This window comes from Carassius carassius, chromosome 31 (genome assembly GCF_963082965.1).
Source record: "Carassius carassius chromosome 31, fCarCar2.1, whole genome shotgun sequence".
Taxonomy (NCBI): Eukaryota; Metazoa; Chordata; class Actinopteri; order Cypriniformes; family Cyprinidae; genus Carassius; species Carassius carassius.
In genome coordinates, this window is record NC_081785.1 from 3,155,332 (window position 1) to 3,182,671 (window position 27,340).

The window sequence follows — 27,340 nt, forward strand, 5'->3', positions numbered from 1 at the left end:
TGTTTTTTTTTTTAAATACACAGCACAGTTGTTTTTCCTTTCTCCCGCTAGTGAAGGACTTATTCTTTGCTCCATAGGATTAAAGGCCGATTTACAGTCCTGTCATTGGCTGTGAAGATAAATGCCGCTTGATATCCACCGATTGAGTGCCGTTTTGCTTGCACTCACAAGAGCAATGTAGAATTTTCTTCACACCACACTGGAATGTTCATGAACATTCCACAAATGCCACAGAACAACATAATTAGACAGCAAAGTATGAACTGGTCTTTAGTCTCGGCCAGTTGGTGTGTTTGTGTGGAAGATGGGCTTTCGTTTACATCCGTGACCGTTTCTGTGGAGGAGTCATGCGTTCAGCCAGGCCGAGTCTCTGAAGCTCAGAATGGAAGAAGGCCTGGAGCCGTAGACCGGCCTTTGCTTCATTGGTGTTGCATGAGTTGTACTCCAGACAGTTGGAAAACATGAGCTCCACATCCTCGATATACTCGACTATAAGATTAACACAAAAGAATAACATTAAGCAATGATTTATGTTGTGCGACTCTTTCAAGCCGTTAAAGGGGGTTAGGTAAGGTTCATTCCAAATTACATTTTCATATACTCAAGTGGACATCTCTTTTTTTGAAAGTCAATTTGTGTAGAGAAAACCTTCCATTCCATCCCCACTTAGATGCAATGTGTACTTTTTAGATGCGAAGCAAGTCGCTTTGTATGAAAGCATCTTCCAAACGCTTTCCAAAATTAATTAAACTATTCTTAAATCAGAGGGTTTTGGTGAATTTGAAAACTTTATAGTTAAATATAGACTTGTGAAAACTAGTTTAATTTAATCCTTGCTTCAACAAAACAAAATGACTGACTTACCAGCAGTTTGATATTCACAGTTGTTAACCTTTTCCCTGATTGTGCTCAAGGCGATGGGTTTTTTGATTATGTCATAGTAATCAGGCACCTGGAAATATGTGCAATAAAAGTAGTGATTAAAACCATGAAAATAATGCCTCAAGTGTAAAACTATAAAAGTGAGATGTCACTTAACAACTGCACAGATTTAGGAGTACAGCTGGTGGTAATCCAAGAATGGAAGCTCTATGACCTTGTTATAGACGGTAACTTCTAAATGCACTACCTGAGTTCTGGACACCAGTTTCTTGAAAGGCCAGCTGTCCTCGTGTCTGACCAGGTCCACAGTGAGCAGCTCACAGGCTGACAGCTCGTGGACGCCTAAGTTTCTCCCTGAGCTTCGACGATTGGATGAAGTGGTGGCTGGAGCCAAAACGACCTTGGCTTTTGGGGAGACCTCTGCTGGAGAAACAGTGGCAAACCACAATACATGAGAAGTGAACAAGAAGTCTCAGAGGAAATGAACAAGTGTCTGCATTTAGTTAAAGATTAATCATGTAATTAACTCCAATCCTAAGAAGTCCCTTTCTTTTCTATTCTGTTCTGGAAACATTAAAAGACTTGTGAGATGTCAGAATTGTGAGGAAAAAATTGCAAGATGGAATTTACAAGTTTATAACTTACAACTGTGAAATACAAACTCAATTCTGAGAAAAAAAAAGACAATTGTGATCCATAAACTTGCAATTACACAAAAGAAAATAGTAAGAACTGTGAGATTAGCTTTTTTTATTATTATTATTATTTCTATTATTCCATACCAGAGTATTATTTGTGAGGCAAGTCATAATTACCTTTTTTTATTTTTATTTTTGCCATAGTATCCTAATTTGATGTGATGCAGTAAATTAATTTCCTTTATGTTAAGCTGATTTATTTTATGTGTGTATGTGCACATGAATTTACTGACACTCCTTACCAGTACTGGGTCTCTTCCTAGAGTCCCTAGAGTTATTCTCTGCTGTAGGACTGGACTGGTTGGATTTGGTTGTGCCATTAGCAGCGAGCACCTCTAGACTAAGACGAGCACTGGAGCGGCTTCCTGCCCGGGGAGGGGGCTTGCCATTGGATACTGGGGTGGACTTCTTCCCTGAGTTTTTGGAGCCTCCTTTATTAGCAGACTGGTTCTGTTTGGGTGTGCTCTGCTGTGAGCGAGGCGTGGAATGACTTGATTCAGCCTGTTTTGATCTGGGGTTCAAACGACCTCCTTTATTGCTACGTGGAGGCAGTTTGACAGCAGCCTTCTTGGGTACACTGTTAAATAAACAAGAAAAAAAGAAAACAATGTTCATGATATCTTTCCGGATTTAATAAGTAAATGGCAAAAAAAAGAGAAGCAAAATAAAGAAAAATCCAAGTCCACTAACTCCTCCTCCTCTGACTGTTCTTCTTCTGACTCATCTTCTTCCTCTTCTGATTCTTCTTCCTCTTGTTCAGACTCCTCCACATCCTCCATTTCTTCTTCAGAGTCAATAGAGGAACGCTGACGGGAGTTGATCCTGTGGGAACGCTGTTTGGGACGGCATTCAGGGCAGAACCAGTCTTCAGAAGGAACAGCCTGTAAAACAAATGACTTTCAAAATCAAAACTTTCAAGAAGTTTAAGAGGTTTTCTATTTACAAATAAATAAGCAATTTATTAACAGATTGCTGATATGCCTGTCTATTTTATCCTTGGCTGCATGTGTTTGTTTATACATACATACTTTAAAGGGATAATCCACCCCAAAATTAAAATAGTGACAATCAATTACCCCCATGTCGTTTCAAACCCGTTAAAGCTTTATTTGTCTTCGCAACACAATTTAAGATATTTTGGATGAAAACCGGGAGGCTTTTCCCATTGACTGCCAAGTAAATTACACCGTCAAGGTCCAGAAAAGTATCAAAAGCCGGGTTTCCACCGCTAGAACTTTACCCAGGAACTAGGGACTTTGGGCTGGTACTCTATGTGTTTCCACCACAGGAACCAGGAACTAAAAGTTCTGTGTAAAAAAAAAAATGCCCCTCAGAAAGTCCCTGCTGGCGAGGTAGTACTTTTTAAAAGTTCCAGAACTTTTGGGGGCGGGACTTGGGGGCTAAACATCCTGATTGGTTGAGTTCACGCAGCATTGTGAACTCAACCACCATTTATTAGGATCATTTTCAAAATAAACTTATTGTGTCATGAAATGTAATTTTAAAAGTATTTCAGGTGAGAATGTAGTCGTTTAAAACTCAAATCTGTTGTTTATTTATAAATACAGCACCTATATAAAAATGTTTAGAGCCGATTTCGGAGACGGTCAGCTCCACGCGACCAGCGGGAGCTCAGTGCTCATGTATCCGCCGAGAGCAGCCTCACCTCAGCTAGAACTTCTGATATGTGCCGCTGGCTCTAAAGTCTCTTCAGTGGTTAAACAAAATATAATTTTGTTTTGGGTAAATCTAACAGGTAATATTTGGTCTGTATTCAATTTATCCATGTTAAAATGAAAATAAAAAAGGCAAATTTATATAATATTCTGTTTCATTGTAATGACTGTATAAACATTTCCCTGAACTAAGTACATTTCTGCAGCTGTTGTTTAAATGAAAACGAAAGGAGGCAGTGGTAATTGATATCCTATTTTGTTTTATTGTAAATATACTGTGAGGAAAATTGCAGTAGCCAGGGCGAGCTGACTTATGTTATCAAGTACGCTGCTGTTTGCAGAATTACCAGATTTGCATTGTCGCGGACAAAACACTCCTGAGTCTAATGCACAAAAACCGAACTACCGAGGATGGATGTCCAAAATCTGTGTACTTTGTATTGAGAAACGCACACAGACCTACATCACCAGACTATTTGCCTAATATTCCCGGTACTTTAGACCAAGGTGGAAACGCAGAAAGCAACAGGTCTGGGGGAAAAAAAAGTTCCTGGTACAAATGTTCCGGGTAATTTCGGTGGAAACGCAGCAAAAGACATTGTCAGAATAGTCCATCTGCCATCAGTGGTTAAATTGTAACGTTATGAAGCGATGAGAATACTTTTTGTACATGAAGAAAACCAAAATAGTGACTTTATTTAACAAGTTGTCTCCTCTGTGTCTCTCTGCATCACCATAGCCCCATTTTGGAGAATATCCACTGAAAACAAACTGCATACGCTATTGTGTCACCTGTGACACAAAGACATGTTTTCTACGTGTATTTACACTTTGATTTGAATAAAAACACCGCATTCGTGCAGCACAGCGGTTATTCTTCAAAATGGTGCTACGGTGATGCGAAAAGACATGAGACGAATTGTTGAATAAAGTAATTTTTTTCTTCATCATGTAAAAAAAAATATATTCTAGCTGCCTTATAACCTTACGATTGAACCACTGATGGCAGATGGACTATTCTGATGATGTCTTTCATACTTTTCTGGACCTTGACAGTTTAATTTTACTTGGCAGTCTATGGGGCAGTCACAAGCCTCCCGGTTTTCATCCAAAATATCTTAAATTGTTTTCCGAAGATGAAAAAAGCTTTCACAGGTTTGGAAATCTTTTAATTTGGAGTGGAGTATCTTTTTATATCTGCATGGCAAATTGAGGTTTATGAAAAATAACAATTAATAAGGTTCAACTGAATCAAACCTTTCAAAAACTATGGTTCTCACCTTCAGTTTTGGCCGAACACAGAAAATATGATAGCCTCTGTCACAGGCGTCACATAGAAGCATGTTCTCAGCGTCTCCTTTCCTACGACACACCTTACAGCGGGCATTGAGGATGGATTTGGCCCAGACTATGCTTCGCTCAAGTGTGGAGAGATGCAAGAAAACCTGCGACAAGCTGGAGCAGGCCAACAAAGACTCACGCCAGCGTTCTTGCACAGTTTTCACCTGCCGTCCACTTTCACTGCCATCTGTTGAGAAAAACAGGTTTAGAACTTATAATTTAAAACAATGTGTTAAAGGGGTCATATGACGTTGCTAAAAATTAAATTATTTTGTGTATTTGTTGTAATGAAATGTGTTTATGGTTAAAAAAAAACAAACATTTTCCAGATACTGTACATTATTGCTTCTCTATGTGCGTCGATTTTTACAAAGCTCATCGTTTTGAAAAGCGAGGTGTGCTCTGCTTGGCCAGCTATCCAGTGCATTGTGATTAACAATGGTAACAATACTACAGCGAGAAAAGTTATGCCTTTCTTTGCGTGAACATTTGGGCAGGGGTTAAAGTGGAAAAAAATCCTGAGCCTGAACTTTTTTTGGGGGGGGGTTTGGAGAGAAACTCCACAGACAGACTTAATTCAAATATTGACGGTAGTCAATAATACAGTAACAAACAAACATACAAACAAAAATACAGTAACAAGAGCTTAAAGTGCTTAGAAAATGGTAAACAGACTGATATAGACATGAATCTCTTCAATGATTATGTTTGGCACCATTTATTTAAAAGTACTATGTCAAATAAAGTGTTTTCTTCTAAACAATAACAAGTGCTTAACGTGCTTAAATAATTAAGTGCTCATAGTGCTAAAGAACAGAACTGCTAAACTGAAGATTAGAAGTGAAATCAAGGCTATTATCACTTTTTTTTCTGGGATGTAACTCGCATGTTGATTTGAAACCAACAGGCTAGTGAACGCTTTTTTTGTCTTCTGCCAGTTTTCTACACAGGGTAAACAGTTGCTGCGAAATTCTGAATGACAAATCATTTTCTGCTATAAATGTGCACACACATTTTTTTTTAAAATCGCAGACATGGTCAGTCATAGACAACGGTGTGTCAGCTAGTTGCTCCCGGCTAGAGACCTGCACTCCCGCGGGAGTACCGTGGGACCCAGCGCCACCGAGTGTGGCGCGGGACAATATTTGATGGGTGAATGCGGATGCGGGCGGCAAGATATTATTGTGTGCGGGTTGCGGGAAAATAAAATTATTTGCGAGACAGATAAAAGACAAAATAACAAAACAAAATAAAAGAACTAGAGACAAATAGACCTTTGTTTATAATAAAATTAAATAGACTTTGCGGAATGGGAGGATGCGGATGATACCATAGACAGCGACGTGTAGGCCTAATTCTATTCCGTAATAGCGATATATTTAAATGTAAAATTGGATGGATTAGAAGCACACAGACCGGATGATGTCCTCCAGTGGTGGAAAAGACGAATTTCCGAGATTAAGCAAACACGCCATGTAGCGCACCATCGGAGAGGGCTTTCAGTATTTGCGGTCGCATACTGGAGCAGAGACGGATTAAACTGAAGCTCTCAACAGAGAACGACATGATATTCCTGCATGGGCACATTAAGTAGTCGTACAGTTTTTTTTTGTCAATTCAGTTTATTTTTATTTATTTATTTAGCTTAATATTTAAAATTGGTCTATTTTGTTATTGAGGAATGAGGATATTTTTTGTTAAATGTTTGAATGAATTGCTCAGGCCCCATAAGATACTTTTCCTTTGAAACTGAAATAAATCCAGGTTTATTATTATTATATAATTTATTAGGCTATATAGCCTAATTATTATAGGTATATATATTTTTTATTTACATTTCTTTTTTTACTTTATATGTTCTAAGTTCCTTGTTCATGTTCATACTTTTAAACGCAAATAAAACGAAACATGTTTATTTTCCGTTTCTTTTTAAATTTATATTCAACGGGGAGCAAGTGAAAAAATAAGAGTAGCAGGCAGAATATGCAATTTATAAAAAAAAAAGAAAAACTACTGTAAGCTATACGTTTACCCGCGGGATTTTGCGGGCGGGAGCGGGACGAAACTTGATTGTTTGCGGCCGGGAGCGGGAGAAAATAACATTTTTGCGGGAGCGAGACGGAAAAATCCCTCCCGCGCAGGTCTCTACTCCCGGCAACGTCGTGGTAAGTTTAAGTGCACGGGCAGCGGCTCTATGACCGGAGTCTGGTGCTGCATTCCAGGCAGGTTTTAGCTCGCAAGTCACTATTTCAAACCACGACTAACGACTTTGTACCGTTCCAGGCAAGTCACGTCAAACTTTGAGCGCAAGGAAATTTAGCTAGATTTTATTTAGCTAATTTTATTGCAACGTTACATTGTCCTAAAATCTATTTTTCAACGTGTACCACTTGCATAAACACTGCATCCGTAGGCAGTTTTATCTGTAGGGGCTGTTGTTTCGCGTGCTGTGTGGCGTCAGAACTCGGGAGTACATCGATCTAGTACGAGTTCACGGGTGGGAAGTCACGGGTTTGACTGCCGTTCCAGTGCACTTTCACAGGTTTAAGGTTGGAAAAACACGGGTTATGGGTTGCCTGGAACGCAACATAAATCATAACGAGCAAGCACTTCTTACCGCTGCTGGCATTCAGTAATTCCTTGAGCAAATCATGCAGAAACAAGCCCCGGGCTCTCTCAGTTTCTTGCACCAACTGACAAAAAGCGCCATTTATTTTTGAGTCCTTTATCTATTGCTAGGAGTCTAGGACATCATCCCCAGGCTTCATAAACTTGCGCTCCATTTTTGTTTTCTTCGACAACGCTAACGTGACTGACGTATGGGCGTCACGCCCTTCTCTGCTTCTGATAGGCTTGTAACGTTAGTTAAAGCTGCGTTCCTCTCATATGATTGGTATAAGAAATAAATTAGCTCGAAAATATTAAACTGCATGCGCAGGCTCTCAAATATTATATTATTTTTTTTTCCTCACGGCCACACGCCGGAGATCCGGCACGGTGCCGGAATACTTTAAGCCCTGTTTGGGCCAAGTTATGCAAATCTTCCCACACAGTGATGTAGATATGTGGGGACGTGTTTAAACTAGGTGTTTTAGGAGGGTGTGGACAAGTCTTAACTTTTAAAAAGAATATCTATTTGGGTTTAAGACTTCAGTCTTTGCAACTTTAGGGTTCTTATCCATTCACTAACTGTGAATAACACTCCAAAAAGAAAGGAAAACTTTAAAATCGCATCATATGACCCCTTTAAAAGGGAAAACGCTTTTTTTTTTGGTAAACAAGAAATCTTACCATCTTTCTCGCTGGACTGGTCGTCATCTTTCTTTTTGTCCTTTTTCTTCAACTTCTGGTCTTTCTTGGTATCCTCATCACCTGATAAAAACCAAAACATTTAAAAATAAGAGCCTGTAGATCAATGAATTAAAAACAAAACAAGTCCAAATTAGGGATGTAAATTTTCAATTTCCATGCTCGAACAGCATTTAAATTAATGATTAATCAATCAATCATTAACCTTAATGCTGCAAAATGAGTCTATTGCGGCAGCACGCAAGTCATCACTGGCATGACAGGATGTGCAAAATCACTAATTTAAAATTAAATTATCCCAAACATAACTTTGGCGTGTGTCACTGTGCTGCTCAGTCAGTGGTAGAGGTCAACCGATATTTGTCATTTTTTAATATATCGGCATTGGCCGATATCCGTGTTTAGTAGCGCCGATTTAAAGTCAGGCATGTCGGCAGGCAGCCCCATGTTATTGGTGCGGTGGAAAGTGCTGCTGCCGCATGTGAAGGACCCCAAGCCAAAACTTTTGGAAGATTCAACAACAGTCCTAGGAGATAAAGGTACTTAGAGAATTTCACTCTGTAAATGGGGTGGAGAAGTTAGCATCTCTCACAAACACTGCAGCGTGGTTGAGGGCTATGTTACTCCGCCCCGCTCACAGACAGCAGCGTGCTCGGAGAGACAGCTGTCCTGGAACTGCCCAGAATGGTGATTGACATTTGTTCGGAAGCATGGTTTCGTGCAGACAATAGCCAGGTTTCCATCCAACTCATTTGCATTTAGGGATGTCAATATTCAATAATTTCCATAATCGATCGTCATTTAAATTAACAATCAATTAATAACCTTAATGCTGCAAAATGCGTCTGCAGCAGTATTATTATTATTATGTGCAAAAGCCACTTGGAAAAAAAGCTTTCTCACCCGAATTAAAGGGGTTTTAGTCTGAATAAAATGCTAGTAGCAGGACTTTAAAATGAATATATGTGATTATGATCATTTGATAAAATGAAGAGATCGTGCCATACGTTTGAGATCATTTTACTTTACTGACTGTTTCCCGTCAAGGAGACGGGATGAATGCCCCTCTTTAAATGTTTTCATGGTGCTTGCTGTTGTATTTTAAAACGCAATTGCAATGTTTTCAAATGGCACTACAGTAATGTTCGATTTAGAATTTTTGCGTTCCACTAGGCCTATTCGTTTTAAAAAATCCGGCATTTACAGTGCATTAAATCGTGACGGTGCATGAGTGCTTGCATACAAGGATGAGTGAGCGCGGGTTTGGCTAGATGTATTTGGAGGTTATTGCTCACATCTCGTCCATATTCACAATGTATCTGAATGTTAAACTATAATATTTTTTTTTATTTTTTTTTTTTAATGTAAACTAGACGGTAATTACAGTACTACTGTTATTTATTTTTTATATATTTTATTTTTATTTTTCAGTTTAATAGATTTTTATTTATAAAATTGTATTTATTTAAATGTATATTTAAGTTTACATTTATGTCCCAACAAACTTGAAAAATTCTGCGGGAAACTTCAAGATATCGGCCCTAAAAATCGGCAGCACATATCGGCCATCGGCTGACCCTGACCTCCAAACATCGGCATCGGCTATAGGAAAACCTATATCGGTCGATCTCTAGTCAATGGTCTATGGAGACTCCAATGTACACTTTTAATGGCTCTTTGGCACTGACATTGCATCTCCAGCAGCTACAGCAAGAGAACAGTAATGCGTTTAAGATATTTTGGATGAAAACCGGGAGGTTTTTCCCATTGACTGCCAAGTAAATTACACTATCAAGGTCCAGAAAAGTATCAAAGACATTGTCAGAATAGTCCATCTGCCATCAGTGGTTAAATCGTAACGATCATGAATTCCAGTTGTACATTTATGCCAAATGAGAAAGGAAGGCATAATTTTCTCTTCAAAATTAATTTGTTTTTGGATTGAAGTTTTTATAGCCTAAACACATAGCCTTAACATTAGAGTATTTGTGGAGAGAACTAATAACTGCGTTTATAATGTTTGTAAACATTTTGCTCTATCCTACAGGCATTTTAGTCTATATTATTTCTAAATGTAATAGGGCTAATAAAATGCGACGTGAGCCTATACGCGACTTATTTTTTTTCACTCACAAAATGCAATCTTATACAAGTAGGGTATATTTAACAACGCAGCAAACATTTTTAAATATCTTAAAAATACTCTAATGTCTTTAAAGTCTTGATAGATTTTTTTCTGTTGTTTAGTAGCCTACATCTGGGCAAAATCTAGAAAAGATGCTGCTGCATTGGCTGTGACTAACCACAGTGGGTTATAGGCTAATGTTACCAGATACCGTTTTTTTTTTTTTTTTTTTTTTTGAGTAAAGAAAACACTGTTCTTTTATTATAATTATTATTATTATCATCATCATCATCATTAAGCCTATTATAGGCAAAGAAAATAGTAAAAAAAAAAAAAAACAGTAATAATACAGAGGAACACAGGAACAGGAACATAAAAATATAGATTCTGCTCAGAGTGAACCCGTTTTCAAGCCCTGCCCAAAATTTAATAACTTAATCAACCATCAATAATCGTTGACATCCCTCATCCATATAGTTTTCAGGAACACACCCTTATACCCTCAAAGTTTCAGATGAAACGACAGAGATCTTACCTAGAGGAGCTTTCAGGAACTTGCGCTCTATGCCCTGCTCAATCTGTGCAAGAGCGTGTGCCAAATAGTGGACAATGTTATTGACTGGTTGTGGTGTGCTTACAGCAGTGGACGTGGCACTCTGACCCTCAGCCTTCAATTCTTGCAACCTAAACATGAGGAAAAACACCATCAGTTCACACAATCGCAGGCACTGCTGTAAGCTTATAGGAGCATCAGACTCTGTTTGAACACAGAAATAAAAATACACAGCTAACAGCTATTAAAGTAAAATAACCTGTCTTTGACTCTGACGTGATTCTCATAAATCTCCATTGGCTCCTCTTCTCTGTTGATCAGCCCGTTATCTTTGGACTGGGAATTTAGCAGTTCAATGTTCCCATTTTCCAGTGCAGCTCTCCATGAGTTTCTGTCCATCACCTTTTCAGAGGCACAATGAAAAAATAAAAATAAATTAATAAATTAAAAATAAAAGAAAAAAATAGGGGGGGGGGGGGGGGGCAGATCAAGCCACAACACACTGTAAGAGATACCATAGTAAAAATTTTGGATAGTGTTCAATACAATCAACATACTTTAATTGCCCCCAGAGTTCCCTGATAGATGCGGTCCTCAATATCCAGTAGTAGATCTCTGAGACGGTTCTCCATGAAGCGCTCAGCAGGTACAGTGCTTTGTGTGTAAGACGGGCCAACTTTTGGCTTTAAAGTGCTGGTTTTGGTCTCTTGCAGAGATTCATCTGCACAATAAATGACACATTGTTTGGATTAACAAATAATTATTTTTCCCCCTCTTATGATCACGAATACTGAATTTATTTGATCAAAAAAAAAAAAAAAAAAAATATATATATATATAAATAAATAAATAAATAAATAAATATAAATAGGACTGCCCTCGACTACGGATTTTTCTGGTCGACCAGTAGTCATTAATTTGAAGCATTAGTCGACTAATCGCATGTTTATAGTCTATAGCCTATAGCCAAATAAGCGCTCAAGCGCAATCATAAAGCTTGCCATAGCGCACCAGAAGTAGTAGACTTATGATTATGTCATTGAAAGGTGGCTGCATTAACATTTTAATAATTCATTGATAAACTAGTACTAGTGCTTTCTTTGTTTTTGGTTTAAGAGATGAAGTCGGTGACACTGACTGTCATCTCCGCAGTAGTGATGCGCCTGTGTACATGTTTCATATGGATTACATAATCTGAGAATATTTGTCCTCCTTTTGAATTGGTTCATTTGAAAGTACACATTTCACTCTATAGATGCATTTTGTCTGTAAGGTAAAGATATACATGCTCAATATATATCGCGCTCAAGTTCACAGACCGAGCCTGAAGAAAGCGCATCCGGTTGGCTATCATTATTTTACAAAAGCACGATTTGTTTTTATTGTATTATTGTGAGTGCACACAAATAAATGTAGAGTCTTCACAGATTTAAAATATGTACTACTCTTATCTGTAGGACCAAAAATGATATTTCTGCGATGACTAAGCTGAATTTTCAGCAGCCATAACTTTAGTCGGTAACACTTTATAATAACGTTCTGTTATAAGTCATTTATAAATTATTAGTTAATGATGAACTAATTTACAAAACATGACTATAAATTCATAAATGATTAATAAGTAATAAGTTAACATTTTAGTAATGTTTTATTAATTCAGTTATAAGTCACTTATAAATTATTGGTTAATGATGAATGAATCATTTACAAAACATGACTATTCATAAATGATTAATGAGTGGTATGCTAACGATTTACAAAATCGCCAATAAATCATATACTGATATACTCATATCTAATGGTTTATTCATCATTTGTTCATGAATAACAATTGTTTTTTGAGATAATTAGACAAAACAATTTTGACAAATACTTAAATTATTTAGAAGTGATAAATAATTATCAATTAATAACTTATAACCCATCTATATATGATCAGTTTGATTTATTTCATGATTTCAACTTTTTTTTTTTAAGATAACTTACAACACATTTGTAAATTGTCAGCATACCACTCATTAATCATTTATGAACATATAGTCATGTTTTGTAAAGGATTCGTTCATTAACTAATAACTTATAAGTGACTTATAACTGAATTAATAAAACATAACTAAAATGTTAACTTATTACTTAATTTATGAAAGTATAGTCATGTTTTGTAACTAATAATTTATAACTTATAACAGAACGTTATTATAAAGTGTTACCTGACAATCTTACTCTGGGCGACTAATGTCTATCGTAAGCCATTGGCTAATAAATTCTCAGATTTTACTCACCAGTTTGTGCGAGAGGTTAATGATAGGTTTACCACAGATATATATTCACTAGCTGAACAGTGACTGAAGCACTTCATTCTCCATCAAGCGATCTGTGCTATTTGTCAATTCATCTAAATGGTTCCACAGCATACGTGCATTCAAGCAAAGAAAGTGAGAGAGAGAGAGAGAGAGAGAGAGAGAGTCTTACATACCACTCTCAATCAACACGCTACGTGTGAACAATATTCTTGTTTTATTTTCCCAAGTTCATTTGGAATTATTCAGCTTTTAAGAACCAGCAGAAGATAAGACTTTTTCTCTGGTAGTGGGTGGAGCTAATGCACAAATGGCAATCTCATTGGCTGGAGCTCATCTATTACCGTCCCTGTTTTGATTTCAGCAAATCAGTTTGAGCAAACCATGACATGATTAATATTCATGAACCCAGCAGCACATTAATCCTTAGTTCGTTGTATATTGTTAAATGAAGTAGTAGAGCAGTAGTATTATCTTTTAAAAATAATTACTATTATCTATTACTATTTAGGGGATGCACCGGTTGACCCCGGTTGACCGGCCATAAATCGGAACCGGACGGTTTTTGATTAAAATACGCGATCGGCAATCGACCGGTTTTTGGACTTTTTTCAGCCGATTTTTCTGGAAGTGCGCTCGTGTGCACAGACAACATTTTAATGGTTAGCTATGTCATTTGTGTGGAAGTATTTCGAAATCTGTGCACTGGACACGGGCAGCCGTTCAGCACTGTAAATGCAGAGCTACATGTCTGAGGCACAGATAGCAGGAAGCGATCAGCCGTTGGTGTACTGACGCACAAATAAGAGCCCCTTTCCTGTGCGCACTAAAGCTGCACGAGCGCATACTGTACCGGTCCGCGCCCTGAACACGAGTAGACCGTGAAGAGATGTTCAGATCAACTTCTCGCGTGTTGGATGAGAAACGAAACTGACTAAACTGTGACAAAACTGAAATGTTTATTTATTTATTTATTGTAAATTAGAACTTGCATATACGTTTGAAAAGCCAGAAGTAAACGTCAGTTCTGTATAGGATGATTATTTTTATTTTACCTTGAAATTACATAGACTTAATTTAATTCAAAAATCACCTGCTGTAGCACACTGAATTCATTCATCCAATTAAAATGTTTTAGGGTAATGATTCAAATCTATATTTTTTTTTTTACTTGAGACAAAAAATATAAATGTGAATCATTACCCTATATATTTTTTTTTAATTGGATGAATGAAATACTTTTTGCATCTTTGTTTTATTCGCACTAACATTATTTGATTTTAACATTTTTGGAATAATGTATTTATATAGCAAACTTTTATTTAGTCTCACTGGTAAAAACATTTTTTTTTTTAATTTAAAAGCAAATTTAAAAACTAAAACAAATACTGAACGCTGGTTAAGAAACATCTTATTGAATGTGTGTTGATTGTGTTGTTTGGATTGTAGAACTATCCATTTATTGCCTTTAATTTCACATGGTTACAGTTAATCTTTTCATTTAAGGCCAGTTCTCTGTAGTTTCAACAATTCAAAAACAAAAGCTAAAAGGCTGATGTCTGTACCATCTATGTTTGTATTGAATGTAGTCTACTTACTGTGCAGTTACTGCTGTTAATTTCAGATGGTTACGGTTATTGTTTTCAATAGCCAAAAGCCAGTTTAGCCTATTAAGTACCAAATAAACATCTTGTTTATGCACACTTTTCTTCTTTCTTGTTTGTTGCTTAAAGATAATAAAAAATTCGGAAATCGGTATCGGAATCGGCCAGTTTACTTGTAAAAAAAAAAAAAAAAAAATCGGTATCGGCCATGAAAAATCATGATCTTGCATCCCTATTACTATTATCTTTTTTTCTTTTTACAGAAACCCTGAATGGCCAACAATATCTTAAGCATCACCACCAGTTCATTTAAAATGACATAAGCATTCATGTTACCAAGTTTTAGTCCTAATCACTAAAGTTCTATAGTAATTATCATAATATAATGGTTGATTAAAAGATTTAAGAAGCTGTACCATTTTAAAGATAAGCTGATTTGGTGAAATTATATGAAAACTAAAACGTAACATTACTTGGGAACCTGGCTTCAAAAAAATCCCACAGTACCTGAGTAATGGTAACGCTGAACAGCTTTGCTATCCATCAGCTGAACAATGTGCTCCTTCTCCTGCAGAAGTGTCTCTTTAAGGCTGCTCTCTCTGTTCCCACGAGGGTTTAGAGCCTCTATGAGCTGCTCCACCTCCTCAGGTGCGCTGTAGAAGAACCACTGATTAGGCCGGTTGACTGGCGGTGAGGTGTTCTGGACCAGCATTGGGTCCTCAGTGGTGGCATCGGTCTTAACAGGGCTCTCAGTTGAAGAAAGCTCTTCTATTTTAGGTTCGGGAGTAGGACGGGGATCTAGCATGTCCTCTGTCAGGCCAAAGAAGTCTTCCTCGACAAACAGTGCCCCGGCAGAAGGAAAAATCCAGTAGCGGCGGTAAAGGCGGTCTCGGCCGAGAGGCAGGATGTAGGTGCAGGCCATAGCTTTCTGAATCCGCTCCAGGAGTTCTTTCTCTTTGAGCTGCTGTTGCTGTAACTCCTCTGGGCTCAGACTGTCTTTCATTTCAACCTCACCCACCGGTTTCTCTTTTGGGAGGTTGTCTGTTTTCTTTACTGGAGAACAAAAACATATGAATATATTTGTTATAGAATTTTAACAACCATTTCTCAGGGCAAGCAAGGACTGATAAAATGTCATATAAATGCATAAATGTAACCATAAATCATTAAAGGTCCCGTTCTTCGTGATCCCATGTTTCAAACTTTAGTTAGTGTGTAATGTTGTTGTTAGAGTATAAATAATATCTGTAAAATTCTAAAGCTGAAAGTTCAATGCCAAGCGAGATATTTTATTTAACAGAATTCGCTTACATCGAACGACCCGGCCGGATTCGCACAAAGATTATTCTTGAAAGATGGAGCAGTTCCCTCTTTGTCTGGAGAAGGCGTTGTTTATGGACCACAACCGGTAAGTTTATTTTATTATTTAAGTTGGTGCGTTTAACAGTTTCTGTAACTTATTACACAAAGGGCAACGCTGTTTAGCTTTGTTAACTAGATGTTAGGGCTGTGCAAAAAATCGAATGCGATTTCCATGCGCATCTCGTCAGTAAAGGCGTTCTGTGATTAGAAGTACATTTCCAGCACGTGCTTTCAGATCAGGATTGCCAGGTTTTCAAAACAAATCCTGCCCACTTGCTTCTCAAAACTAGTCCAAAACTAGCCCAATCGCGTTTCCAGGAGGGCAACCTGCGCTAAGCTGCTGTCGAATGACAACACAGGAACCGCTGGCACAATCAGAACTCGTTACGTATTTCTGAAGGACGGACTCCATAGAACAAGGAAGTCACCAGCCCGTTTTTATGACAGTAGCGGTATACAGATAAGTAAATTGTGTGAAAAATACTTTTTTTTACACGCAAAACATGAACACGTTATATTGCACACTGTAAACACAATCAAAGCTTCAAAAAAGCAAGAAAATGGGACCTTTAAGTTCAAAATTTCTCATACCACTTACAGGTTTATTAAACTGAAAAATCGATCATTATAAGACCAAGAATTTATCTTAAAGTAAACGGATGTAATATTTTTGCCGACAAATTTAAAAGCTGATACATTTCTTAGATTTGGTTGGTTGCTCCTCCTCATCCTCTGTGTTTTGCTCAGCATGACCTTCCTGGCTTTCTGTGCTGATGTCCATCTCCTCTCTACAACCAACAGACAGAAACAAGTTTGATCAAACATGTGGACTGGAATGTAAGCTTTGTCCCAAAACCCAGGTATTGAGTATTGAGAATGGTTTATTGGTTCAGCTTACCCTGACACACTGTCTCCATTTCTTGCCTCCTCTTTGAGTTTTTCATGTTTTTCTTTCAATTTCTGCTCCTGTTCCCTTAGCTTCTCCTCCTTTCTTTTTCGAACCCTGAAATAAGGTGATGCAACTATTAGTTTCTAAGCACAAGTCTATGTGATAGACCATAGTCAGGTTTAATGCCATATTAAATTTAAAGCAGGTGGAAACAAGGCGTATAAAAGTCCTAGATCATGTTTTATCAGCTTAAAAAAAAAAAATCAGTATGTTGTAAAACAACAGAACATTCATTGAACGTATTGTACTTGTATCCCTTACAGCCTTATTTTCATTTCGGGTCTAAAATATGGTGCTACCCAGACTCCATGCTGTACCTCTCTGCAGCTTCTTCTCGTTCTCTGCGATGCTGTTCAGCTTTATGCTCTCGCAATTCCTGCTTGGCAGATCTCTGCTCGTCTGCATTGTCTTCTATAAAGTCTCTTGTAGAAACCAAAGTCAGCAGTTTTCCACACAAAGAATGGAGGATCTTTAGCTTCTCTCCTGAACACATATGTAACAAAATCAGACTGTGCAAAATCCTAAAATGTTTATTTTTTTATTAACTTATTTCCCCCCAAAATTATAAAAACTACAAAATTCTCAATTAAATCTCAGATTTTCAGACCCCAATGAAAAAAAAACAAAAACATCTAACAAAGAATAAAAAAAATACCAACCAGGCAGCAGGTCATAGACAGCAATGCAGGAGAGCTTTTTGAGCAGGCACTGGTTTGACAGACACAGCTCCGCACAGGGGTCATCTGTGGAGCCAAACCCCCCCTGTTTCTGGTAGCGAAACTTTGCATTGGTGGACATGCAATCTGCCCCCGATGCCAGGATGTGCAGCCTCAGAATCTCAGAGAGAGTACAGCTGTCCAGATCCAACTGCTTCAGACTACAGCCTGTGAAAGAAAAGGAAGAAACATGGTTCCACTGGTTGTTTGAATTTACTGAAAGTATATATTATAACAGTCTATATTATTCATATATCAGGGCACATCTGACCTTGGTGCAGTTGTGGCCAGGCAGCAGCAAGAGATGCCACAGCGCTGATGGCAAACTGTGTGGGGTCAGCGTCATCCTCCAGAGCTTCACTAAGATCTAAGAATGAAAACCACAGTCATTCAAACCTGACTCGCCAGGATACTGAAGGTAAAATAACATAACAGGACTAGTAGTGGTAAACCAAATGTCAGCTAGGTGAACTAATGGTCTGAAAATCTTTTAACAAATAGATAAAATCGAAAGAAAAATCCTTAAACTTATTTTTAGTTAGTTGCCGTGGCGATTTCTTATTTTTGTTTACTTTTACTTGAAAGTATATCTGTCTGTAAGATTTAATACAGCAAAATATTTCCCAAATTGAAATATCTTCTGTTTAGTCTCTGTATTATAAATAAGCTGTAACTAGGGATGCAAATTATTTATTATTTAATTATTTAAATTAAATATTGTATTTGAATATTTGGGCTAATAAAAAAAACCCCCGAATATTTATTTACATGACGCTTAATGAGAATTTTTTTTTTAATAATCAAGTTTTTTTTCACCATTTCTGAACAAGCTTATGATTAAGCATTATACACAACAATGATCTACAACAATTTTACATCAAGGTTTTCTTTTAGTTGAAAGAAATTCTGCAATCAAATACGTAACTCCACACTCCAAAGCGCCAAACAGTGCATTTAGTTATAACTGAAAGTTATTTTGCATACTTAAGATTTAACATGGATTCCCTGCATTAACAGGTATGAAAGGAACAGGTGGTAAAATGTAAATAGTGTTTTTATTTTTCAAATAGTAATTACAGATAGAATATTAAAATATTTGACTATTTGTGCACAGCCCTAGTTGTAACCTCTGCAACTCTGACCTTTGGTGTCCACTTCCGCCACCTGGTCTTTGGCCACTTCCTCCTGTTCCTCTGCCAAAGCCTGAAATATGGCCGAAAGGAAGAAGAATAGTAGTTCACAGAGTGGCCCCTCAGGATCAGAGCCCACCAACGCCTCTTCCAGAACCTCTGTAAACGGCAACAACCCTCATCAGGAGCATTCCAAAAAATTAGTCTCAAAGTCTCCCCCCAAAAAAAAAAAAAAAAAATTAAAGCAATGTGATCAGCTAGAGAGAGAGAGAGAAAAGAAAAAAAAAAAAAAAAAAATCGGACCATGCCCACAAGCCACACCCCTGGCACTTATTATTGTTTTTATAGGAGATGCACAATCAAGACTCGCAAGTAAATGCCCACTGCTATGATTGGTTAACAGTTTCGCTTATTAAAATAACAGTTGGACGCTGCTGTGACATACTCTGAAAACAACATGGGACATTTGGGTTAATTTGGGTACATGAAGCAACAGCACGCATGTCTGATATGTTAGGATCACAAGGAAACCAATTCAAAGACTATTTTTCATAACTTGCATTACACAGTGTCTTGTAATCTTGTAATGTCATCTGCATGATTCTGTTGGTGGAATTTTCTCTCCACTTACTACAAGCGCATATCAATGGGCTAAATAAGCAGTGGTGTAGTAACAGGCGTTGATCTTCTCCTGCAGAGATGGTGCTTAGCCACACTACGTCATAAAGTGGCACATTCCCAAATGACTTATTTTCTGAATTTAGTTTCAGTACTTTTGAGCTTTGAAACTTACAAGATGTTTTAATAGTACATTTTAATAGTACACTCACTTCATGACCCTTTGATTTCTAAGTTTGTTCCCTTTAATAATCATGATAATAATTAATAACATATATAAAATATAGTAAAAGTGGTGGTACCACGCACTCATTCAGTGGTCTCAGTACCATTCCATCCATGAAGTGTTTAGAAAACATTACCTTTTTAACCGTTTTAGTTAACTGCTTAAGGCAATTTCATGATTTCATTCAACATGCAGTAACCACCATCACCTGAAACACCTACCAACCTTAGTTTTTACCATTACTGATCTGCATGATTCACATGGGTTATGATTTAAGGCAGAAAAAACAAATAGAATGTTAAGACACTCACGCTAGATTTACTGAGTGGGAATGGCATAATATCTCAGTGTAATGCATTTATGAGCAGCAAGTGTTTCTTACCAAGTGTTACACCATCAGGGAATTCATCCTTTAGATCAAACAGCTCTCCAAACGCATTCAGGAACTCAAGCACCATCAGAGCATCTCCAAATAGCTCTGGAGGAAGACGTGTTTTCACTGGAAGAGGCTTTGGCAGCTCCTGAAGACAGGCACATTTAAAAACAGTGTTTAGTCTGCTGCTTATGTACTCATTCCTGCAAAAATGTGTTTAATAGTCTGAGAGGGCATGTTTACCTTTAGGTCATCACACTCCATGTCCTCTCGAGGTTTGCTCCATAACTTCAGTTGTTCTGCATATTTTTTCTTTTCCTCCTTTAGCTTCTCTCGTTCCTGCAGCACATTTACAATTAGCCGTAAACAACAAAAAAAGTATAACAGGTGCAATAATTAATCAAATGTAACAAAATATAAGCATTATTTACTTTGACATATGTAGGACCAAAAATGTGTGAAACACTAGAGATGATATGCACTGAAAAACAACAAAAAAACCTTCCAACTCACCCTCTCTTTCTGAAGCTTCATTCGTTCCTTCTCCTCTTTCCGCCTATGTTTCTCCTCTTCTATTATCCTCTTCATCTCCTCTCTCTTTTTCTCCTTGTCCTCTTTTTCTTTCCTTTTGGCCTCAAATAGATCTTCTCTTTCTTTCTTGAATTTTTCTTCATAACGCAAGCCATGGAAAGAAACAGCTAATTTATGCAGATGCATTACATAATTCACCATATCATGTCTAGTCAGTGTGTAACTTGAATTTGGCATTTTAAACGTACCCATGGCCATCATCTGTTCTTTCTGCTGCATCAGTTTGAACTTCTCCTCAACATAATTCATCTAAAATTGGGAAAGCAAATCCACATCAGAGAAACAATATCAGATTTTTTATTTCGTGAGCAAATTGGTGTGGCCAGGGTTTCTGCATGATTTTCAAGCTCAAATTTAAGACCTGAACCTGAGAGTCAAAAGTATTAATTATTATATAAACTTTAACGATTATTATCGATAAAATATTATATCAATTAAATATAAAATAGGGGTGTGCAATAGACAAAAAAATTATATCTCATTTTCTGGGATTTTATCAATAACGGTAATTAGATAATATTTTGCTATAGAGTGTGTTATTGTGCTGATATCATATCTCTAATTGTGCTAACAGCTGGCCCCCTGAATTTCTTGATATTTTTCATCTGCGTGGTAAGTTCACAGCAATAATAGAAATTAATCATTTCCAACTAGTTTTATGGCCATTTTTACCTTTAAGAATTTTTTCTCTAAAAGTGTGCACCATCTTTTGAGTCAAATTCTAGCATTTGGGCTTTTTCCAAGCAAATGAAATCAGTATCAAAAAAATTGATCTTTGCAATGCAGAGGAAACATTAGAATTGTAATTTAGATGCATTTACACACTGTTTAATGCAGCTCTGAGGGACATGGAATACTTTAACTTTAACATTGAAAACTGAAGGTGTTTAGTTTTTTATTTTTGTGATATACTGGATAATATCAAATCACACATAGTTAAAACAAATTGCGATATTATTGCAGGATTCGCAGACCACGTCGAACACCCCTACACTTTTCAGATTTTTATATTGCATATTACATTGTCTTCTTATCAATCCACCAGTTCACATCTAAAGCTCTGCGTGTTTGCAGGGTAAAAACGAGTCAATTTTTGCATTGTTCTGAACAAAACAACAGTTTTATTGAAAATGCTCATTCATTCTGCCAGCAGGTGCGTTTGGTAGAATCTAACTGTTTCCCTGGTAACAGCAGAACACAAAGCATCACAGCACCCTTCTTTGAACTGCAGTGCTCATGTTGATTTAATGAAATCAGAAAGTTAGCCTTTCGAAGTTTAATTGTCACATTCAGCCTTATCGCAATTCTGGTCTTTTCGTCCCCAAATTTAAGACCTCTTGAAATCATAATTAAGATTTCCTTTACAATTTAAGACTTTTTAAGGCCTTAAATTTGACAACTAAATTTAAGACTTTAAGACCAGCGCCAACCCTGTGTGCCATACTTGTAATTGCCTGAATGAAGATGTAATGTTTGCAACTTGGACATCTAAGCCCAAAATAACCCACCTCTGTTGGGGAGGTATCATTAGGACGGCAACCTCTGCCCTTCCTCGGTGGACTGAAGGCAAACACTGGCGGCTCATCCGGGAAGAAGTGGGAGAAACTGTGTTCGGCTAACTTGTATTTTAGAACTGTTGATGGCTGAAAAAAACAAAAACAAAAAAACAGTAACCAGAAAAGGAAAAAAAATAATAATAAATTAAATGGGCAATCTGGATGATTTTGTTTCATTTTGTATTTACCTTGAGTCGGATGGTCCCTTTCATTGGTTCACAGTGCTGTTTAAGAAGCAGCTTCAATCGATCTCGACTAAAAACACTCTTCTTACGACTATATGATAGAATGCAAAAGTGGGTGAGGAAGAAATCAGTGAAAGACTTTACAATGAGTAACAAACAAGAGAAACATACAACTATGACATTTTATGAATTTATCTCTACTTAAAAAATAATAAAAACATATGTATCTCACCTAATCTGAGAAGCTTTTACCACTAAAGGTTCACAACCCTCTGGGCTGACAGGCTGAACTCTGTATTTAAATAAAGATGGACTGGTGGCTTTCTTCTTCTTGCTTTAGACAACAAAGCATAAAGCATGCAATTTAGATTTGGAAACATATGAAGCATTTCATAGAAAGGAAGTTCTGAGCACCGACCCATTAGTTGGTGTTTTGGGAGAAGTGACTGTGGGCTCCTCATCACTGTCACTGATAACAATTGAATCTCCCTCTATATGATGTCTGACATGGCCGTTGACTGTGCCATTGGAATGAGGAGGTGTAACATCCAAAATTTTGCAGGGTTGTCTGTTGAGCATGGAAATATTACAACCGATTAAACTAATCTGTGTGCATTTGTTTAGTTCCAAATAGAAAAAAAAGTGTGAACTACTAACCAATTTATATGAAAAACATACTTCTGTACATTTCATGATGAACGAATGAAAACTAGACTTAATCAGACAGCCTGGGAACCAGAATTTTACTTGAAATGTTACTACAAACAGTATGTACAGGTAAAATGTTTTCAATCCATTTTAAAGCACAGTTCATAAAGAAATTGTGAAAATGCAAGCCTATCTCTATGGCTACCAGAACAGCCATTCATTTTCCTTCTCTTTAAATATTGGATTTATCTAAAATGTAGAAAACATCTCATCACTAACTTGAAAAAAAATCCAAACATATAGAATCAAGCAGGCCATTTGGGAGTGATCTACTTGACTGACTGGTTCAAACAGCAAGACTCGAGCCCTGTATGATAACACCAAGAATGATAACTATAAAGAAAACAAAAGATACTGATATTAGTGTCCACACCAGTGAACAATATCATCTGTTTATTCTAAGCGCACATGCATTTGCTGCTTTAAATTCTCAAACTCATTATAGTAGGATGGATTCTGATTGGCCGTCAATGTATCGTTCATCAGCTGGAAAAAATCATTCTGAAAATGATTTAAACGATACCATTTCTCTATGCTCTATCCTTTATTGTTATAGTTGTAGTGTGGACTCTGCTATTCTTTAATATGGAGGACAATTTTTAGAACTATAGCTTTATCGTTATCATGCTTTGTGTGAACAGGCATTCAGCCAGAGACAGATAGCGGTCTTCCTACTTGTCTTCCAAAAAAAAAAAAAAAAAAATATCACCCTCCACCCAGTCTACCAGTGGGGCTCCATGCTACGTCGTGTTGTCTCTGGCAGTTCTAGTGCAACTCATGCACCAGTTCAGCCAATCAGGGTGATTCTCTAAGCTCCACCCTATCAAATTATGTTCTCTCCAGTTCCTCTCCTAAAGGACCGAGCTCTGATAAACCTCCCTACAAAAGGCATACATTATTTATACAGGCTTACTTTATTTCTCTGGACTCGTAATTATGCTAGGCTGGCATTCTTCTTTTCGAAGACTTGATAATGTACTGTATACAGAGCTGCAAAGGACTTTTAGAGTTCCAAAAAAAGCTTTGTCTAGAGGAGGCCAACAAGGGTGGAAACACACCGATGAACATCTGGGTGTTTCTCTTCTGTTAAGCCATGGTCTTTTCAAAACAGTGCTTTATATGGGGTTATTGTTCATCACTATTCACATACTTATAAAGTTGTGGATAGTCTACATAATTGTTGTATATTCTCTATTAATTTTTTTTTACTTTTTTTAATTCAAAAGACAAGAACAAAGATTTACCCATTATCAAAAATGATGAAACTGACTTTAAAGTCAGATTGAATGAGCCTTGTAGTGCCGGAATTTTCAGTGCCATGCAAAAATAAACATGCATCGTACAATAAAATATGCAGCATATAACATGGTTCTTCTGTTGAATAATTAAAAAAAGACTCACAAATTCACATGCTAGCAGATTTGTCTGTGTGATGAATGAACTCATCTGACTCACTGTTGACTGTTCACATAACAACATTACAGATATGCCAAAGTTTTTTCAATAAATGTATATTTTTTAATAGCATTGCTTATTTCATAAAAAGTTTCACAGCTGATTCCATGAACATCAACAAAAATGTCAGCACTCGGGTGAAATGCCCTGGAACAGAAACACTACACTGCATACTGTGATTTATGTTGATTAGTTAAGTGAGAATTATCTCACCTGGCACCAGAGCGAGTGACAACATCCCCTATTTCTCCAGGAAAGAAACGATCTTTGACATAAGCGTACACATCATCGCATATCTCATGCAGACGTGAGTGGTGTGTCAGTGCTGTCAGGTGCAGAAGGGGGACGAGCAGTGCATTGGGAAATTTCTGAAGATTAAGTCTGGCTTTCCTCTCACTCTCCAGGGCCTCCTGATAGGTCAGGCCGGGCTTCCCTGTCACCGCACAGCTCCATACAAGACTGTTACACAGAATGGTCCTCTCAAAGAATTCACTGGCAAAACACACATACACAAAAAAAAAAAACACAATGTGTAATGTTATTATCTCTATCCCAACAACTTAATGGTTTACACAGATATGAACATGCTACTGAAACTTACTAATGGACCTTGTAAAAAGTCATGTTTTGGGCAAAACAAATAAAGTTTAAATTTTACATCTATTTGTTTACAATCACATATTTTTCCCCCCAATTTTAAAAGTTATTCATAATCAAACCTGCTATTAGTAATAACTTAGCAAACAGACATTTGTCATCAAAAGGAGACATTATTTAAAGCTCTATTAACACACAATTGCACACACACTTAATACCAGTTAGACTAGTGTTAGTTTATATGCCCAAGTAGTTGGTAAATCTACCATAAACAACTTCCCATATCAGTCTTATGAATCGTAAAACCAATCTCAATGACAACTCGAGCTTTTGGACACTATAAAGGGGCAAAATAATTTTATTTATCCTACATCATGCATAATTTAATAAGCTGTATTCACTTGAAATGTGCACAATGCAAGTATTTTGGTTTTTATTTCTAAACGGTTCGAATTCATAACTTCATGACAGTTACTAATTCAAGTTCTTACAAACAACTAGTAAGTCATTCATATTTAAGCTTATTAAATAGGCAGACACCCAAAATAAAGATGTATATCAATTTATGACCATTTAGATTTTAAAATAAATCCAATGTCATGAATATCATCATAAGTAATCTATAATAAAAGTAGCCAAAACAATAATCATAAAGCATATTAAGCTGTTATTGTTGTCATTTAGTTACAGTGTTTTGTATTTAGTTACTTTGTTTTGTATGGTGTTCTTTCTGTTTTGTATATCATTTATTGGAAAGTTTGTCTTATAGCAATATTTGTCAATTTTTTTGCCTTATCTGCAAGTAATTGGTAGTTGCAGAGCTAACTGTAAAGAAACCTAATGATAGTTTATAGTAATATGCATCCTACTTCATACATCATCCAAACGTTATCATTTATAAAAACAAATGACAACTTCCTAGATCGGTCCAAATAGCTGCAACTAAGTACTACATGGGCATTATAATATTTCCCTTTCCAGCCCCACATAACCAGTGAGTCAGTTTCCCAAGGACGTTTGTGAAGTGACATCAACATCATAATGAAAAGAGCAGTAAAACTCCTGCCTCTATCGGGCAAACACACTTAACAATAGCAGCGACCACGTTTTAAGCTACAACATCCTGTGTGTTGATGAGATCTGTCCCATCTCCGCTAACACCCCCCAAAAACATATGAACAGGGGCTTCCCGGAGACATCCCACCGGCGATATGGCACTATTAAAGTTCTTATACCACGTCGACAGATAGTTTTGTGAATTATTCCACTCAGTCTTCTCTCAGTATCGTGGTTTAGTTGGCTAAACTGAGCTAACTAACTAGCAAAGGCCTCCAACTGACACCTGCCGGGTGTATGGAGGGGGGAACCTTAAATCTTTATCAATTCAAGGTTGTTTCACTCCAGGGGTGTTGGGTCATTAGTAAAGTTCGTTTAAAATATCAAACCAAGATTAATGCAGGTTGGTAGTTGTTTAAAGTAAAAAAAATAAAACTTTCAAGCGGGCTGTCACTTCTGTTGTTAGTTTCTAGCGCTTCTGTTGTTGACTAGCATCAAAGGGGAAGTTGAAATGAATAAAAAAAAAACGGTTGATAAAATGAAAATAACTTACTCGTAGGTCCTGAAGATTTCATGTGTGACTTTACAGAGGAAGACTTCTTCGTCGGGTCTGATATCAGCCGGCGGTTTCTGCCTCACGAACGGCTTTTTGTGGAGAAGCGGCATCTTTCCTTTCTCTTTATCGTTCTCGGAGACTTTCAAAAACAACAGACACAGAAAGACAATTAGAAATTGAAAAGATGTCAAATTAATACGGCTCCATTAAAAGTCAGACTCTGAGACTCCTCGAAACTGGTTGAAGTAGAACCGTTAGGATTTCAAATGTTTAAAAAAAATAACGATATTCTTCTGTCTTTGTTAATGACACGCGCTTCCCGGGTGACGTTCAAAATCCAGCCCACATGTTTCCCCTCTTTTATTCAAACGAATATAAAGCACACACATGGTTCCTATATAATAAATGAGCCTTATACACGGATTTCGAATGATGATATTTACCAAATCTGTGATGTAAAAAAAAAAAGATAATCGGCTCCGGAAGAGAAAAAAAACACAGTAGTATCAAGATATTTCCCACTTCTCCGAGAGGGGATATTAAGCGTGTTGACGACAAGTTTTTGATCCGCTCTAGTTCACTTACCCACTGGGTAGCGCTGGGGGAGGGGGTTACACGACAATGGCGCCATTCCATTGGATGGTTTGAGCGCCAATCACGCCTCCGTAGCCAATAGTGGGAGGCGAAACTGGAAATGGGGTTTTAGTTTTTCCATAGAAGCTTCATGTATTTTGAATGACATTATTTTAGGTTAATATTAATATACATTTGAAT

General features: G+C 37.1%; 1 protein-coding gene across 2 annotated transcripts; it reads right to left on the reverse strand.

Moving 5' to 3' along the window:
• On the reverse strand, positions 1–27,166 carry LOC132111340 (bromodomain adjacent to zinc finger domain protein 1A-like). 2 transcript variants are annotated; one of them, XM_059518554.1, is made up of 28 exons: positions 27,010–27,166; positions 26,564–26,705; positions 24,571–24,849; positions 22,613–22,762; positions 22,427–22,528; positions 22,198–22,285; positions 21,962–22,096; positions 20,642–20,702; positions 20,376–20,530; positions 20,106–20,201; positions 19,872–20,010; positions 18,658–18,804; positions 17,787–17,882; positions 17,459–17,683; positions 17,117–17,282; positions 16,749–16,853; positions 16,547–16,638; positions 14,996–15,541; positions 11,142–11,305; positions 10,844–10,986; positions 10,567–10,715; positions 7,889–7,969; positions 4,537–4,784; positions 2,271–2,461; positions 1,823–2,157; positions 1,130–1,302; positions 865–952; positions 1–489 (listed from the first exon to the last, which is right to left on the reverse strand). In XM_059518554.1, the coding sequence occupies exons 2-28, from the start codon at positions 26,674–26,676 to the stop codon at positions 317–319; spliced, it is 4,440 nt and encodes a 1,479-aa protein (XP_059374537.1). In that variant the 5' UTR covers positions 26,677–26,705; positions 27,010–27,166; the 3' UTR covers positions 1–316. The 2 variants fall into 2 exon arrangements, with proteins under 2 accessions (XP_059374537.1, XP_059374536.1); XM_059518553.1 differs by having other exon boundaries at positions 1,130–1,305.
• Between the last annotated feature and the right edge of the window lie 174 nt (positions 27,167–27,340).